The sequence below is a fragment of the Anguilla anguilla genome, chromosome 15 (assembly GCF_013347855.1).
Source record: "Anguilla anguilla isolate fAngAng1 chromosome 15, fAngAng1.pri, whole genome shotgun sequence".
In the NCBI taxonomy this organism is placed as follows: Eukaryota; Metazoa; Chordata; class Actinopteri; order Anguilliformes; family Anguillidae; genus Anguilla; species Anguilla anguilla.
This window is the reverse complement of record NC_049215.1, coordinates 482,501-501,519: the sequence shown is the minus strand read 5'-3', so window position 1 is coordinate 501,519 and position 19,019 is coordinate 482,501. Positions and strand designations below refer to the sequence as shown.

At 46.0% G+C, this 19,019-nt stretch overlaps 1 protein-coding gene across 1 annotated transcript in view; it reads left to right on the top strand.

The window, feature by feature from the left end:
* The first annotated feature begins 16,922 nt into the window (after window positions 1–16,922).
* The window catches only part of LOC118214343 (proline-rich protein 36-like), a 12,072-nt gene continuing 9,975 nt past the window's right edge, over window positions 16,923–19,019 (top strand). The window contains exons 1-2 of the mRNA XM_035394244.1: window positions 16,923–17,761; window positions 17,894–19,019. The exon at window positions 17,894–19,019 is cut by the window's right edge and continues 213 nt beyond it. Of these exons, the coding sequence (XP_035250135.1) occupies window positions 17,431–17,761; window positions 17,894–19,019 (1,457 nt within the window). The 5' untranslated portion in view covers window positions 16,923–17,430. The remainder of the gene's footprint in view (window positions 17,762–17,893) is intronic.

Genomic DNA, 19,019 nt, shown 5'->3' with positions numbered 1-19,019 from the left:
GGCCTGTGGCTTCATATGCCCTGCTGGAGTCTGTCCCCTCAGCCCCTCATCAGCAGGCAGACCCCCAAGACTGTCTGTCCCCTCAGCCCCTCATCAGCAGGCAGACCCCCAAGACTGTCTGTCCCCTCAGCCCCCCACGAGCAGGCAGACCCCCAAGACTGTCTGTCCCCTCAGCCCCCCAAGAGCAGGCAGACCCCCAAGACTGTCTGTCCCCTCAGCCCCCCACGAGCAGGCAGACCCCCAAGACTGTCTGTCCCCTCAGCCCCCCACGAGCAGGCAGACCCCCAAGACTGTCTGTCCCCTCAGCCCCCCACGAGCAGGCAGACCCCTAAGACTGTCTGTCTCCTCAGCCCCCCACGAGCAGGCAGACCCCTAAGACTGTCTGTCTCCTCAGCCCCCCACGAGCAGGCAGACCCCCAAGACTGTCTGTCTCCTCAGCCCCCCACGAGCAGGCAGACCCCTAAGACTGTCTGTCCCCTCGGCCCCCCACGTCTCATGAATAAGGAGGACAGATCTGAGGCATTCATAGGCATGCCTGTCCTGGGGACGGGGCCGGTGTACACCAGGGCTCCAGCGAAGGCCCTGCATTTACTCCAGCTCTCCACTGCAAGACCATTTATCTATATAGCATAATACGAAACAATTCAAAAGATGTAAGCCAGAGAAGAAACATTTACAAATTTTAGTTCATGGAACCTTATTTTTACAGCTGTTTAACTTACATCGTAATGTGTGTTATGAAATGAATGCAACTGAAATTATGCATGCATATATATATATATATATATGTTTTTTGCTTTAATGTCTGAAAAAAATCAACATAAAAACAGTGCATAAACCCAAACATCCATGCTTCTGAATTTTTTAGGTCATAAGGAAAACAATTACACCTAGTGGAAGATGTGTGGGGAGACAGGCTGAGGGAACTTTATGACTCACGTCAGAGTCATCTGCAAAGGGGGATGAACTCCTGCTGCCTACCAGAGACTGTTTACGTTACTCACCCTCTGCTCTGGAGGCCCTGAGGGGGGAGCTCTCAAGAGTGCACAGCCACGGCCTCTTCCACTCTAGGTTAGAGGGAAGGGGCTGCCTCTTCCTCTCCAGGTTAGAGCGAAGGGGCTGCCTCTTCCTCTCCAGGTTAGAGGGAAGGGCCTGCCTCTTCCTCTCCAGGTTAGAGGGAAGGGGCTGTCTCTTCCTCTCCAGGTTAGAGGGAAGGGGCTGCCTCTTCCTCTCCAGGTTAGAGGGATGGGGCTGCCTCTTCCTCTCCAGGTTAGAGGGAAGGGGCTGCCTCTTCCTCTCCAGGTTAGAGGGATGGGGCTGCCTCTTCCTCTTCCTCTCCAGGTTAGAGGGAAGGGGCTGCCTCTTCCTCTCCAGGCTAGAGGGAAGGGGCTGCCTCTTCCTCTCAACGTTAGAGGGAAGGAGCTGCCTCTTCCTCTTCTTCTCCAGGTTAGAGGGAAGGGGCAGCCTCTTCCTTTTCCTCTCCAGGTTAGAGCGAAGGGGCTGCCTCTTCCTCTCCGGGTTAGAGGGAATGGGCTGCCTCTTTGTCTCCAGGTTCAAGTGAAGGGGCTGCCTCTTCCTCTTCCTCTCTAGGTTAGAGGGAATGGGCTGCCTCTTTGTCTCCAGGTTCAAGTGAAGGGGCTGCCTCTTCCTCTTCCTCTCCATGTTACAGGGAAGGGCCTGCCTCTTCCTCTCCAGGTTAGAGGGAAGGGGCTGCCTCTTCCTCTCCAGGTTATAGGGAAGGGGCTGCCTCTTCCTCTTCCTCTCCAGCTTAGAGGGAAGGGGCTGCCTCTTCCTCTCCAGGTTAGAGGGAAGGGCCTGCCTCTTCCTCTCCAGGTTAGAGGGAAGGGCCTGCCTCTTCCTCTCCATGTTAGAGGGAAGGGCCTGCCTCTTCCTCTCCAGGTTAGAGGGAAGGGGCTGCCTCTTCCTCTCCAGGTTAGAGGGAAGGGCCTGCCTCTTCCTTTTCCTCTCCAGGTTAGAGGGAAGGGCCTGCCTCTTCCTCTTCCTCTCCAGGTTAGAGGGAAGGGCCTGCCTCTTCCTCTCCAGGTTAGAGGGAAGGGCCTGCCTCTTCCTCTCCAGGTTAGAGGGAAGGGGCTGCCTCTTCCTTTTCCTCTCCAGGTTAGAGGGAAGGGCCTGCCTCTTCCTCTTCCTCTCCAGGTTAGAGGGAAGGGGCTGCCTCTTCCTCTACAGGTTAGAGGGAAGGGGCTGCCTCTTCCTCTTCCTCTCCAGGTTAGAGGGAAGGGGCTGTCTCTTCCTCTTCAGGTTACAGGGAAGGGGCTGCCTCTTCCTCTTCCTCTCCAGGTTAGAGGGAAGGGGCTGCCTCTTCCTCTACAGGTTAGAGGGAAGGGGCTGCCTCTTCCTCTCCAGGTTAGAGGGAAGGGGCTGCCTCTTCTTCTCCAGGCTGCCAAGAAGAGTGGAAAACCATGAAACTTGCAGAACCTGTCTCACCAATTCAAGTCGAAATATTTATTAATTTTTATTTTCTCATTGAAGCTACATAGACTGATAGTTTGGCCGCAATGATGCTGTATTTTGAATGACTTCAGAAATGGGAACAACAGAAAAGAAGTTCTTCATTTGATTATTTGTGTAACATGTGGGCTAGCAGGGATTCACTTCCAGGGACCTTTTATTCCACTTATATAAATCATCTTAAAGATGAACTTCTGACTTCACATCTTCTCTTTGACTCATAAATGCATATTCAATTCCCAGTAATTTCATGGCTACTGTAAATGACGAATATATAAACGGTTAAAAAAGACAATCCACCGATCATTAAATGTACAGAAAACAGATTTGCTTACTGTTTAGAGTGAAAATAACACAGACCATGAAAGATGTCAAATTTCTTATTGACATGATGTTTCTACTACTAGACTTTCATCAACACACATCCGGATCGATGTCTTTGTGTACCAGAAACATCAAATTAAGGACACATCTAGAAAAGATACTGTAAATGGAAATAAAATGTTTGGTATTTAATACAAATGTACCAAACAGAACTGATAATTATTTCATTTAAAATTCTACGTTTACTAATAAACCATAATTTGCCACGAACTGATCATATGCATCTTTCGAGAAGAGGACCCCCCCCAGAAAGCAACTTCTTCCAGTTACTCATCATAGTCTAATACATTGAGGGAAATACTATAGAATGTTCTGGAATCCTGTAAGAGCAGAGGCCTTGGCGGACCAGCTGACTGCTGTCTAGGTCCCAGGCAGTTTACTCAGATGTCTGGACTGTGCACCACAAGCGGAGATTCTGGGGCAGTTGTAGTCATCACTGTAAACACTTTGGAATCATGCTGAAAAACCACAAATACTTCAGGAAAGAATGAAGACAGCATTCAGAATATAAAACACAATAAACACCAAACACATGATCGCATCCAACTCCTGTCAGTATATCAGGTTACTCATTTCAAGAGTTTTCTTCCTTTTTAGATTAAAAGAGTTTCAAATGCAAGTTTATAAGATTAAAGAAATCTGGCCAAACTGCAGCTTTATCTGTAAAGTGGGACAGAACTGCCCCGGTGAAGCAGAGGAAGGTTTCACATCAGACAGGCAGCCAGGCTCTCAAACCGCACTGGTAGATAAGGGGAGTCCTCCTGTTTCAGGGGGTTCATACTCATGCCCCTGGGGGAAATATGCCATGCCATGGGATGTTCTGACAGTGAGCAAACCCATGACAGACTGGAAAGCTGTTGACCCTTAAATAGAACTGAGACATGACCAGACTGCGGAGAAGGGAAATGCAGATGAACAAGTAAATAGATAAAGCACCATGAAAAAGAATTTGCCCCTTCCAAATTTCCTCTATTATTGCATATTTGTCACATTGAATGCTTTTTAAATTGTTATTTATTTAATTATATTTGTTTATTTAATGATATAAAACACTTGTGAAAAAGTAATTTCCCCCTTAGTTACACTCAACCAATGAACCCAATTTAATTGATAATTATATTCAGCGGATTGGACACAGCCAGGCTTGATAGCAGTCAGCCCTGTTGAATCTAAACCTTACTCTTATTGAACCATACTATCAGAGTGAAGTACTCACCACAAAATTTCTACAAGCAAACTATGCCATGATCAAAAAAAAATCCAGAAGAGAAGAGAAAAAAAGTTGAAATATATCATTTTGGAAAGAGTTACAAAGCCATTTTGAAGTATCTTGGACTCCACCTAGCCACATTATCTCCAAATGAAGAACATTTGGACCAGTGGTGAATCTTCCCTGGAGTGGCCAGCCTGCCAAAATTTCTCCAAGGGAGCTGTGACAACTCATCCAAGAAGACACAAAAGATCCCAGAAGAACATCCAGAGGACTGCAGGCCCCTCTAGCCCCTCTAGTTCATAACCACAATAAAAAAAGAGACTGAGGGAAAAAAAAAGGGATTCATGGGAGAGTAGCAAAGCGGAAATCACTGCTGAATGATATCAATGCTCATCTCACATTTGCAAAAAAGCACCTCTATGATCCCCAAGCCTTTAGAAATAATGGGATAATGGGATAACAGATTAATCAAAAGTGGAACTTTTGAGTGACACAGGGTCCATCATGTCTGGCGTAACTCAAATACAGCATTTCACAGTAAGAACATCATACACAAATACAGCATTTCACAGTAATAGCATCATACACAAATACAGTATTTCACAGTAATAGCATCATACACAAATACAGCATTTCACAGTAATAGCATCATACACAAATACAGCATTTCACAGTAATAGCATCATACACAAATACAGCATTTCACGGTAAGAACATCATACACAAATACAGCATTTCACAGTCAGAACATCATACACAAATACAGCATTTCACAGTAAGAACATCATACACAAATACAGCATTTCACAGTAAGAACATCATACACAAATACAGCATTTCACGGTAAGAACATCATACACAAATACAGCATTTCACAGTCAGAACATCATACACAAATACAGCATTTCACAGTAAGAACATCATACACAAATACAGCATTTCACAGTCAGAACATCATACACAAATACAGCATTTCACAGTAATAGCATCATACACAAATACAGCATTTCACAGTAATAGCATCATACACAAATACAGCATTTCACAGTGAGAACATCATACACAAATACAGCATTTCACAGTGAGAACATCATACACAAATACAGCATTTCTCAGTCAGAACATCACACCAGCAGTTAAACACGGTGGTGGAAGTGTGATTGGCGTGGGAATGCTTTGCTTCCTCAGGACCTGGAAGACTTGCCATTATTGATGGAACCATGAACCAGAAAATTCTTATTGAGAATGTGCAGTCAGCTGTTCATGAGTTGAAGCTGAACCATAACTGGGTAATGCAGCAATACAACAATCCAAAACATAAAAGCAAGTAAACATTTGAATGGCTGAAACGAAAAAAATTACGGCTTTGGAGTAGCCTAGGAAAAGTCCTGACTTGAACCCAAAATACTTGAACCCAAAGAGACTTGAAACAAGCAGTTCATGTTTGAAAACCTACCAATTTGTCTGAATTAAAGCAGTTTTGCAAAGAAGAGTTGGCTTGAATTCTATAAAGCGTTTTATTGCAGTTATTGTTGCTAAAGGTGGTGCAACCACTCATTAAGTTTAAGGGGGCAATTACTTTTTCACATGGGCGATATAGGTGTTTGATAATAATAATAATAATAAAAAAATGTATTTTGTGTTTCCTCAGGTTCCCTTTGTCTAATATTACATTTTGTCTAATGATCTGAAACCATTCAATGTGACAAATATGCAATAATAGAGGAAGTCAGCGCACTGAAAAATGGGAAAGAATGGTTGTGCTCGAAACCGCATACTAACTTACAACATATTGCATCCTATGTTAGTATGTTCTATGTGCCGCTAGCAACCATTACATTATGAACTACTGGATCATTTTCCATTTAATGTCATTGCTCTCGGTTTCTGTCTAAATATCCCACTTTTGGTGATTACTGTCTCTGTTTATTTTGTTTTTATTTATGTACCAAGAGTTTCACATGCAAACTCACACAGTACCCATTTTTTAGAGTTGCCACATAGGCGTAGTTTGACTTTTTGGTTTGCGGGTGCAAGAGTAGCATAAAGATACGGAGAAAATGTGGTTATATAGTGTCAACAAACCTAACAACACAATGCCATGCAGGGTAATACAAATGTCACAGTTACAACGCTTGCACAAGACATAGCACCACCGAAGAACCATGAGCATCTCTTTCTCCCATAAACCCAAAAGAGAGTGTTCCCCTGAACACATCAGCCTCTCACTGTTAGTCACTAAACAACTGTTTACGATTGCATACATTTGAATTCCTTGGCAGACACACACACAAATACAGTAGCTAAAAAAAACACGTTGGGTAAAAAATTCACGAACACTTTTGGCAATATCTCCCAAAATATTTATTGAACTCTCCCGCCATCCGTTGAAGATGGCAATTCTGAGTGTTTAACCTGAAATCCTTTTTTGTCCCGCTCTCCCCTACGTGTCCCTACGGTTGTGATTGGTGGGGACCCTTCCACGGCCACGGCTGTGATTGGTGGGGACCCTCCCACGGCCACGGCTGTGATTGGTGGGGACCCTCCCACGGCCACGGCTGTGATTGGTTGGGACCCTCCCACGGCTTTGCCTGCTGGGTGGCTGCTGGGTGGCTGATGGGTGGTGGGGTTCCGTCCTGCTCTGGTTCAGACTGCACCTCTCCGGTGTCACCCAGACACCCCAGGGATTTCATCTGCAAATAAAAACAATTTCCGACATAATATCGGTGTGGCATGATTTTACTCTCACAATTGCATGTATTTGGCCACATAAACTGTTAGCCCTTCAGGTTTACTCCTGTATAATGTCTGTGTCTCCTTCGGGGAATTGCCGCTGGATCGCCGATGATGGCAGCAAGGCATTGGTCCTGGGGACAGAGGTATGACTCTCCACACGCCCCTGCTGTGGCTCTCATCCCCGCCCCGTGCGAGGCGGTGCGTTTCTCACAGAACATCTTCATATCGGCCCACTCTTTCAAAGAAGGTTCTGTTCTGCTCCCCAATCTCATTCACAAGCAATGTATTTTGTTTGTAGTACTGCTGTAGTATGTAATAATAATAATAATAATAATAATAATAACTTTATTTGTATAGCACCTTTCATTCAGACTGCAGCTCAAAGTGCTTAACAGGAAAAATAAAAAGGCAAAAACAGGGAAAAGCATAACAAATCAGTTATAATCGTTTAAAACATGGGAGAATAAAACTGCTGATGGGACCAAACAATAGTTGTGCTCTTGCCTGCATCTCTGTCAACAACACCTCAATCTCACATTCAGAGAAATTCTTGTTTTCTTAGGTTTTAGGCGACTACAATTAAAATTACACTATTTAACAGCATTTTACTGCCACCTCCAAATAAATAAAATCACAAAATAAGATGCACTAAGCCACCGTATAAGGATAATTGAGGGCGTTCACCGGATGGAGTCATAAAGCTTGTTCATGTGCAAACTTGTTTAGGGATGTTTGTTATTTAAAAATGACACATTTGCAAATTTTATGAATCATGTTCAAGCACAATTTCGTTACTGGTCATACAATAAAATGTATGTTGAAATCCACGCAAATTCTATGCATGAGGCCTATGATGTATTCTCTATAGCAGGACAGCTTTGAAAACTTCATTGCTTTGTCATAATGACTGCTGTTGAATAAACATACTTTTCTTAACAGCATAGTCCACCCTGGTAAAGTCAATTTTCATGTCTTTTATCAGCTAGACTTTGTGTGACATCACTCTTCCATACCTGAGCCTTTCCTGAAACAACTACACCGCTTCCCACTGGTTTTATTTCTAATTTCACAGCTTAATCAGTTGCTTAGGCTTCCCTGTGAATGGAAGCACAGTCAGACTCATTTCAAGTCCTTCACTTTTAATAATGATGGTATACTCCAGCTCCACAGTGTAACTAAATAGATTTTTGCAGCCAACAACTTGCTTTCATTAGCTTGTGTTTTTACAGACTGGGTTAAAATGAAACCAAATATTTTGCTTCAGGGAAAAATGCATGGAAAATATGAACTAATAGAAAGCCTGATTGCACAGTCTCAGTCTCTTATCACAGAAAACAGGGACTTGAGGCCTTCCAGTGGCTCCCTCCCTGCTGACTGCACAGCCTGTATGCACAGAGCACAGCCTCCATGCACAGAGCACAGCCTCCATGCACAGAGCAGAGCCTCTATGTGCAGAGCACAGCCTCTATGCACAAACTACAGCCTCCATGCACAGAGCACAGCCTCTATGCACAGACTACAGCCTCCATGCACAGAGCACAGCCTCTTGAGAAGAGCACAGCCTCTATGCACAGACTACAGCCTCCGTGCACAGAGCACAGCCTCTATGCACAGACTACAGCCTCCATGCACAGAGCACAGCCTCTATGCACAGACTACAGCCTCCATGCACAGAGCACAGCCTCTATGCACAGACTACAGCCTCCATGCACAGAGCACAGCCTCTATGCACAGACTACAGCCTCCATGCACAGAGCACAGCCTCTATGTGCAGAGCACAGCCTCTATGCACAGACTACAGCCTCCATGCACAGAGCACAGCCTCTATGAGCAGAGCACAGCCTCTATGCACAGACTACAGCCTCCATGCACAGAGAACAGCCTCTATGCACAGACTACAGCCTCCATGCACAGAGCAGAGCCTTGATGCACAGAGCACAGCCTCTTTGCCCATAGTCTGTCAGTGTGAACACATTCCAGAAACCTAAAAACATCGCAGATCTGCTGCTTCTGTGTAACTCTGAACATCTTGTCCACCCAAGCCACAGAACCACAGGATCTGCTCAGGTTCTGTAGGATGAATAATGGAGACTCTTGCAGGAAAAGAATGAACTCCATCTCTGTCTTTCTAAATCTAGTACAAACTCAAGGCCCAGAAAGCTGCGAGAAGGAGGTTCAATGAGGCAAATAAATAAAAAACATATTATCTTGCTAAATACGCTCTTGTAGCCTCAGAGAAAATGAACTCAACTACATGGACTCATGTACAAAGATGTCTGCCACCAGAATGAGGTTTTAATATGTTTGCCCGAAGATGCCTATTTGTGTCCTGGGTGAAAGGACTTTGCTGCTTTTTTTGTTTTGTTTCTTTCTGTTTTTACTATTATTAAATATCTCTGAATGAAACAATGAACATTGGTTTGCACGTCAAGGAGGTGATACAGATCATAGCACATTCAGTTTTTATGAACATTACACTCAGTGTGCTGTGAAAGCCACCCAGAGTCTTGGCACTGGCGTGAGTGAAAACAGTCTGCTTGGCATTAAGTTTTACAATAAGCTACAGCACCGCTATGCCGTTATAATCATGATGTTTTAAACAGACGACATGGTGATGTCATGCTGTTTTATAGGGAGGACTGACTTAGTCCCTATTTTCCACATCATGTGAACTGAGCCGTGATTCACATTCTTCCAGGTGCTGTAGATTTAGTGTGCTACCCCCCTCCACCCCACCCCCCCCCCCCCCCCCCGCACACACTCATCTGGGAATGATGGCACCTACATTTACACTGAATTCTTCACCGTGTGGTTTGTGTTCCGATGAGCGTGGTCAAGGGGGGGAGGCGGGGAATGCAAAGTGGTGTTTCCATCCCCTACTTGGAACAGAACTACTGACAAATTCATTTAATTTCAATGCAGAAAACCGGGTCGAACAGCTGAAAGGCTAAATTGGCTAGGTTATTGCAGATTAGCAGTTTTTGTAGTTTCTACAGAACTGAAGCCACATAAAGATGAATGTCTTGAGGAAAATAGCAACCCTGGCTGTTCCTGGGCCCGAGGGCAGCTCTTGTGGGCTGTTATACCTGCAGTCCGTCCTTGTGTAATATCCGCCATCGGCATTGCTGCTGTAAGAGTGACGGATTGCCCCGACACCGCCTTGAACTCTAAACGCTGTCAGCCATCAATCCCAGCCAGCCGGAGCGTTCATAAGAACACGCACACACATGTATCTACAGAGCCAGCTAACACACAGAGCAACCCAAAACAGTGCCTCTGTGGAATGGCCCTGTGCTTGATTGATTGCCAGTAAAGGGTAGCCTGGAGCTATGTTATCTTACTCATACCTGATAGGTGAGTAATGCCAGCTATATATTGTATTATTTATACAAGCCTGTTCAGTCATGGCTCGCGCAGTAATATCTGTGTATTGTATTCTTTACTGACCGAAATTCACCACTTTTCAGGTAATCCTCTGAAATGCCCATGTTGCAGCACATAACTGAAAATTATATCACTATTTGTTTTATGGTTGTAGTGGAATGTGGGGCTACATCTTCCATACGTTTCCTTGCTTTCTCGTTCCCTGATATGTTGAATCTCATTCTTTAAAGACTAAAAAATGTTTGCGAGTGTTGGATAGCACAGCATCATGTTCTCAACCCTGACAGGTAGTCTTCTTCATGTGATTTGAAAGCTTTGGAGAGCATAAGTATCCTTTATGACACTTTCTCTTGGTTCCTTATACCCATAAATGGAAAATGTACCAGTGTGTATGTCTCTCCACAGCCAGTCTGAAGCTGAGTTATCTGTGTGTATGTCTCTCCACAGCTGGTCTGAAGCTGAGTTATCTGTGTGTATGTCTCTGTAGCGAGTCTGAAGCTGAATGAGGAGCTTCATGTCCTTTCTGTTGTGGAGAGCACAATATGTGCCTTGGCAGAGCTGTGCTTCCAAGTTTCCATTTGTAACACTTCCAATATTTTTTCTTTAAATTCTGTTCAAACTGCACATGGGCAATTGGTACTTTCTATGATCTCAGTCACACAGCACAGCTAATACCCTCAGCATACAGCACAGCTCATATCCTCAGCATACAGCACAGCTCATATCCTCTACATTCAGCACAGCTCATACCCTCAGCATACAGCACAGCTCATACCCTCAGCATATAGCACAGCTCATACACTCAGCATACAGCACAACTCATACACTCAGCATACAGCACAGCTCATATCCTCAGCATACAGCACAGCTCATACACTCAGCATATAGCACAGCTCATACACTCAGCATACAGCATAGCTCATATCCTTTACCTTCAGCACAGCTCATACCCTCAGCATATAGCACAGCTCATACACTCAGAATACAGCACAGCTCATATCCTCAGCATATAGCACAGCTCATACACTCAGCATACAGCACAGCTTATACCCTCAGCATATAGCACAGCTCATACACTCAGCATACAGCACAACTCATACACTCAGCATACAGCACAGCTCATATCCTCAGCATACAGCACAGCTCATACACTCAGCATATAGCACAGCTCATACACTCAGCATACAGCATAGCTCATATCCTTTACCTTCAGCACAGCTCATACCCTCAGCATATAGCACAGCTCATACACTCAGCATACAGCACAGCTCATACACTCAGCATACAGCACAGCTCATATCCTCTACCTTCAGCACAGCTCATACCCTCAGCATATAGCACAGCTCATACCCTCAGCATACAGCACAGCTCATACACTCAGCATATAGCACAGCTCATACCCTCAGCATACAGCACAGCTCATACACTCAGCATACAGCACAGCTCATACCCTCAGCATACAGCACAGCTCATATCCTCAGCATACAGCACAGATCATACACTCAACATACAGCAGAGCTCATACACTCAGCATACAGCACAGCTCATACAGTCAGCATACAGCACAGCTCATACACTCAGCATACAGCACAGCTCATATCCTCAGCATACAGCACAGCTCATACACTCAGCATACAGCACAGCTCATATCGTCTACCTTCAGCACAGCTCATATCCTCAGCATACAGCACAGCTCATATCCTCTACATTCAGCACAACTCATATCCTCTACATTCAGCACAGCTCATATCCTCAGCATACAGTACAGCTCATACCCTCAGCACACAGCACAGCTCATACACTCAGCATACAGCACAGCTCATATCCTCTACATTCAGCACAGCTCATATCCTCAGCATACAGTACAGCTCATATCGTCAGCATACAGCACAGCTCATACCCTCAGCATACAGCACAGCTCATATCCTCTACATTCAGCACAGCTCATACACTCAGCATACAGCACAGCTCATACCCTCAGCATACAGCACAGCTCATACCCTCAGCATACAGCACAGCTCATACACTCAGCATATAGCACAGCTCATACACTCAGCATACAGCACAACTCATACACTCAGCATACAGCACAGCTCATATCCTCAGCATACAGCACAGCTCATACACTCAGCATATAGCACAGTTCATACCCTCAGCATACAGCATAGCTCATATCCTTTACCTTCAGCACAGCTCATACTCTCAGCATATAGCACAGCTCATACACTCAGAATACAGCACAGCTCATATCCTCAGCATATAGCACAGCTCATACCCTCAGCATACAGCACAGCTCATACCCTCAGCATACAGCACAGCTCATACACTCAGCATACAGCACAGCTCATACCCTCAGCATACAGCATAGCTCATATCCTTTACCTTCAGCACAGCTCATACTCTCAGCATATAGCACAGCTCATACACTCAGCATACAGCACAGCTCATACAGTCAGCATACAGCACAGCTCATACCCTCAGCATACAGCACAACTCATACACTCAGCATACAGCACAGCTCATACCCTCAGCATACAGCACAGCTCATACACTCAGCATACAGCACAGCTCATACCCTCAGCATACAGCACAGCTCATACACTCAGCATACAGCACAGCTCATACCCTCAGCATACAGCACAGCTCATATCCTCAGCATACAGCATAGCTCATACCCTCAGCATACAGCACAGCTCATACCCTCAGCGTACAGCACAGCTCATACCCTCAGCATATAGCACAGCTCATACCCTCAGCATACAGCACAGCTCATACACTCAGCATACAGCACAGCTCATATCCTCAGCATACAGCACAGCTCATATCCTCAGCATACAGCATAGCTCATACCCTCAGCATACAGCACAGCTCATACCCTCAGCGTACAGCACAGCTCATACACTCAGCATACAGCACAGCTCATACCCTCAGCATACAGCACAGCTCATACATTCAGCATATAGCACAGCTCATACACTCAGCATATAGCACAGCTCATACACTCAGCATATAGCACAGCTCATACACTCAGCATATAGCACAGCTCATACACTCAGCATATAGCACATCTCATACCCTCAGCATACAGCACAGCTAATACCCTCAGCATACAGCACAGCTCATACCCTCAGCATACAGCACAGCTCATACACTCAGCATATAGCACAGCTCATACACTCAGCATATAGCACAGCTCATACACTCAGCATATAGCACAGCTCATACACTCAGCATATAGCACATCTCATACCCTCAGCATACAGCACAGCTTATACCCTCAGCATACAGCACAGCTCATACCCTCAGCACACAGCACAGCTCATATCCTCAGCATACAGCACAGCTCCTACACTCAGCATACAGCACAGCTCATATCGTCTACCTTCAGCACAGCTCATACACTCAGCATACAGCACAGCTCATATCGTCTACCTTCAGCACAGCTCATATCCTCAGCATACAGCACAGCTCATACCCTCAGCATACAGCACAGCTCATATCCTCTACATTCAGCACAGCTCATACACTCAGCATACAGCACAGCTCATATCCCAGGTCAAAGTTATTCACTTTTATACATTAATGTTTCCTATTTAAAACAAATCACTCTTCTGATTTGATAGTTATGGCCATTTTCCTATTTTCCTCATGTGTAGGAATGTGCATGGGGGGAGGGGAGGAGACACTGAGCATGTATGCGGTGAATTCACTGCGTACTGTCTTTCTGTACTTTTCTCTTTTTCCAGCTTGCTCTAAGTGCGCTGACGTATTTGGAGAAACACAGATGCTGAGAAATAAACGGAGGGTGGGGTGGGGTGCAGTGGTGCAGGGGGGGTCGGGGGGCGCAGGGGGATGCGGGTGGGGCACGGGGGGGATGGGGGTGGGGTGTGGGGAGTGTTGGGGGAGCCAGAGGGCTGGAAAGGCTGAGGCTATGATGAATGGATGACGATGACCTCAGCACTGAGATCTGCTCACCACATTGGACTGGAGAGGCTGAGCTAATTAAACCATTTCCTGGAAAGACTGGGGCCCTGACTGTGTGTGTGTGTGTGTGTGTGTATGAGTGAGGGTGTGAGAGAGAGAGAGAGAGTGTGTGTGCGTATGTGAGGGTGAGAGAGAGAGAGAGTGTGTGTGTGTTTGTGCATGAGTGAGTGTGTGTGAGAAAGAGAGAGTGTGTGTGTGCATGAGTGAGTGTGTGAGAGAGAGAATGTGTGTGAGAGAGAGAAAGAGACTGTGTGTGTGTGTGCGTGTGTGAGAGAGAGAGAGCGTGTGTGTGCGTGTTTGTGAGTGTGTGTGTGTCTGAGTGTGTGTGAGAGAGAGAGAAAGATTATGTGTGTGAGAGAGAGAAAGAGACTGTGTGTGTTTGCATGTGTGTGAGAGAGTGAGAGCGTGTGTGTGTGTTTGTGAGTGTGTGTGAGAGAGAGAGACTGTGTGTGTGTGTGAGAGAGAGAGAGCGTGCGTGTGCGTGTTTGTGAGAGAGAGATAGCGTGTGTGTACGTGTTTGTGTGCGTGTTAGTGAGTGTGTGTGTGTGCCTGAGTGTGTGTGAGAGAGAGAGACTGTGTGTGAGAAAGAGAGAGTGGGTGTGTGTGTTTGTGAGTGTGTGTGAGAGAGAGAGACTGTGTGTGTGTGTGAGAAAGAGAGAGTGGGTGTGTGTGTGAGAGAGAGTGAGGAAGAGGGGGAGAGATCGGGAGAGAGAGGGGGAAAGGGAGAGAGAAGTGGAAAGCGAGCGAGTGAGGGGGAGAGGGTGGGAGAGAGGGAGAGTGAAGGAGAGTAAGGGAGAGAGGGAGAGGGAGGGAGAGAGGCAAGGAGAGTAAAGGAGAGAGGGAGAGGGAGCATGGTAACATCAGGAGTGAGAGTGAGTCGGAACAAAGGAGAGGAGGAGGTGGTTTGTTGCAATCAAAAGGAGAACATGCAGCTAAGATGCCTTTTGGACTATGAGAATCAGGAGCTGGGGAACACTTTTCATTTGTGCTAGGAAAAGAACGCTAAGGCACAAACGAAAAAGTGACCCCCTCTTTGAGGTCACTTATTCAGCCACTGCTGAGCAATTTGATGCGAGAACATTGTTGCTTAACAGCTGAAAAAAATGTTCCAGTGAATTCCAGTCGTCTGCTGAGACAAGGGCAGGAAAGCTGCTATTTGGCAGACGAGAGAAGGTCCTTTCTGCGCAATAAAACCCGAATGGCAGTCAGCCTCACAGCTGAAGCAGTGCGGTCCGCTCCACTTACAGAACAGGACTTTTCCGTTTTCTGTTAAAATGGCTGCTGGTCTTATCAGCTGAATACAGCTGTTAATGTATAGGACTATGAAATGGCCCTGTCTAGTGTCTGCTACAAGCCCAGAAACACTGTTCAAGTTGGGAAAAATGAACTCACAGATGTCTTCCCGAAATCAAATGATATTGTCTCTTAATAAATTCAGGCCACAACTAAGAAAACAGAGCCAAAGGTGTGTTTAATGTTTCTGCTCTGGCGGGGAACAAGCAGCAATGGAATGGAATATATGAAATATTAATTCAGCAAAAGGTTTATTTAAAATAATTCTACTTCTCATTGTTTGTTTTATCTATCTAAGAAAGTATCCCTGGTTTTCTGAACTCAACAAATCAAGCCAACACATCTTTAACAGGTTATGCTTGGTTGTTTGTGGTGTGGCTATTACAAATAAAGTTTTGCTTGGTTCTTTCTTGACCAATAAAATAATCCCTTGAAAATTTTGAAGTCACCCGCTACCCCGGATTTGCTGTACATGCAGATCCAAGATCTTTCAGACAGTGTGACAGAATCTGCATTCAATTATTTTCTTTTTTACTTTAAAAAAAATATAGCCGTAAGAAGTGAAAGAATATCTGTCACAGATGTTACTTTTGTTCAGACGGACATATGGTTTCAGAGCTGGCATACCAATATTAGTTTTTACATTTAATGCTTTGGTTAAAAAAAAAACAGTGTGTGAAAGTGAAAATTCTCTTTCTAACTGTCTTTAGGTTTTCTGAAGCAGTTTTGTTGGTGCTGCATTCTCTTATTAATTTAATCGCACAAACTTTTAAAACTGAGTTCACAACAAATTAAAAGCTAGTAACCTTCATACAAGGAAAGAAAAGCCAGGGTTTGGAGAAGAGATTTGCATTTATTTGGGTGTCCTGTTTTATTTAATGGCCCTTGATCTGGTGATAGAGTGTAGCAAAGCTTTCAACTGTGCTGAGATAATGATTTTGCTGTGCTGTCCAACACAACAAGACTACATGTCCCTATAGAAGTCCTCAGAGTCATAATTCCTGGGTGGTTAGTACTAAGCTTGGCTGTGTGTACAGTCTGTCCATAAGTGACTGAACCAGGTAAAATCCAATGAAATGACTGGCATGAAACCTTTGGTCATATTTTTTTTTTTTTATATCACAAAGAAGCAGGGGGGTGTGTATGAAAAGAGAGGGACAAAGGTGATTGGTTGAGCTGTCTTAGTGAAAAGCTGCATGTTAGCTCCTGTTGGGAGCTCGTGCAGCAGTGCGCTTGTGCTCGACGCAGAGGAATGCTCGCCGCTCGCTCTCCAGCTCAGTCAGACTCCAGGGCTCTCTACTGCACATTCAGCTATCTCTCAACTCATTTATGTGCAGACACACACATACACCTACACACACACACACACACTCACACACACTCACACACACACACACACACACACATACACACACTCACATACGCACACACTCACACACCGTTGCGTGTTAAGTAGATTTTAAGTTTTTACTTGTATTGCGTGCAGTAGGGTTTTACGCGGTTGTCGAATCAGCTGTTTGGCGTTTTAGAATAGCTTGCAATTGAAGTCACGTGCGTCGGTTAGGAATTTCAGGAATTTTATTGATTTATTGTTTTACTTGTGTCATTAGTTTCAGGTGCATTTGCACAATAATAGGGCTTTTAGAGCGACGTGGGTATTTTAACTGTGGTTCTCTGGTCAGACACCAGAAGTGTAACCAACTCGTGTGCTTCGCGTCTGCTACCGGTTCCGTTGCGTGTTAAGTAGATTTTAAGTTTTTACTTGTATTGCGTGCAGTAGGGTTTTACGCGGTTGTCGAATCAGCTGTTTGGCGTTTTAGAATAGCTTGCAATTGAAGTCACGTGCGTCGGTTAGGAATTTCAGGAATTTTATTGATTTATTGTTTTACTTGTGTCATTAGTTTCAGGTGCATTTGCACAATAATAGGGCTTTTAGAGCGACGCATAGCGTCGCTCCGTCACATTTTATGCGCTCCCTCCCCATCCCAGTATGCTCTCTCCCCTTCCGAACCCGCTTCCAGCGTCGCGGGCCCCCACGACAGAGAAACCCATCCAACCTCCGCGACCTGCAACCAGCTACCAGCCAGAATGCCACCCTCGCTGGGGGACTCTGGAACTGCCAGTCGGCAACCCGAAAAGCCGACTTCATCTCCGCCTACGCTTCCCACCTGTCTCTCCAGTTCCTGGCCCTCACAGAGACCTGGATCAGCCCTGACAACTCTTCTACCCCAACCGCGCTATCCTCCTCATTCTCATTCTCCCACACACCCCGGCCATCAGGCCGTGGTGGTGGCACAGGTTTACTTCTCTCCCGCTCCTGGAATTTCTCTGTTCTCCACTCTCACCTCTCTCTGTCCAGTTTTGAACACCACTCTGTACATGTGACTCACCCATCTAACCTGTTTATTTCTGTCATCTACCGCCCCCCAGGCCCCCTGGGAAATTTTCTGGAAGAGCTTGACATCCTGCTCAGCTCCTTCCCTGAGAATGGTGCCCCCCTCATCCTCCTCGGAGACTTCAATATTCACCTTGAAGCCTCCCAGTCTGCAGCCTTCCTTCCACTACTCCACTCCTTCGACCTCTCCCTCCAGCACTCTCCCCCAACCCACAAGGCTGGCAACCTCCTCGACCTCGTATTTTTGAGGAACACCACCTGCACTGGCCTAAACGTCACCCCTCTCCATACCTCTGATCATCATTTTGTTTCCTTCTCACTCCCCCTTCCCTCCCACCCACACCCCTTCTCTCCACCCAGCCCTACTGTCTCTGTCCGCCGTAACCTGTGCGCCCTTTCTCCCTCCTCTCTTGCCCCTTGTGTCACTGCCTCCCTCCCCCCTCTTGACGTCTTCTCTGCCCTTCCCTCTGACTCGGCCTCTGACACCCTGCTATCATCACTCTCCACTGCCATTGATACCCTCTGTCCTCTTGTCTCCAGGCCCACACGCCCATCTCCTCCATGCCCGTGGCTGACTGACGTTCTGCGATCTTCCAGGACTGCCCTGCGTGCAGCAGAGCGGAACTGGAAGAAGTCTAGAATGCCAACGGACCTCTCTGCCTACCAGTCCCTACTGAACTCCTTCTCCTCAGCAGTTGCCACTGCCAAGGCAACATACTACCACTCTAAAATACACAAATCTATTGCTAACCCCAGGCAACTGTTTTCAATTTTCTCCTCTCTCCTCAGTAAACCCTCACCTCCAACTCAGACCTCCCTTACTGCTGAAGACTTCGCAGCCTTCTTCGAAGCAAAGGTCACACTCATCCGCAGCTCCCTTGACCCTCCCGACTCCCCACCCTTCCCTCCCCCCATCCCCTCTATGACCCTCCCCACATTCTCCACCTTCTCCCCACTCTCTCTCCCTGATGTCTCCCAACTCTTGCTCTCCCACCGTCCCACCACCTGTGCCCTTGATCCCCTCCCCTCTACCCTCCTCCAGCTGATCTCACCAGAGATCATCCCCTTCATCGCCCACCTGATTAACTCCTCCCTGACTTCTGGCACCTTCCCGTCATCTTTCAAAAGAGCCCACATCACCCCCATTCTGAAGAAACCAAC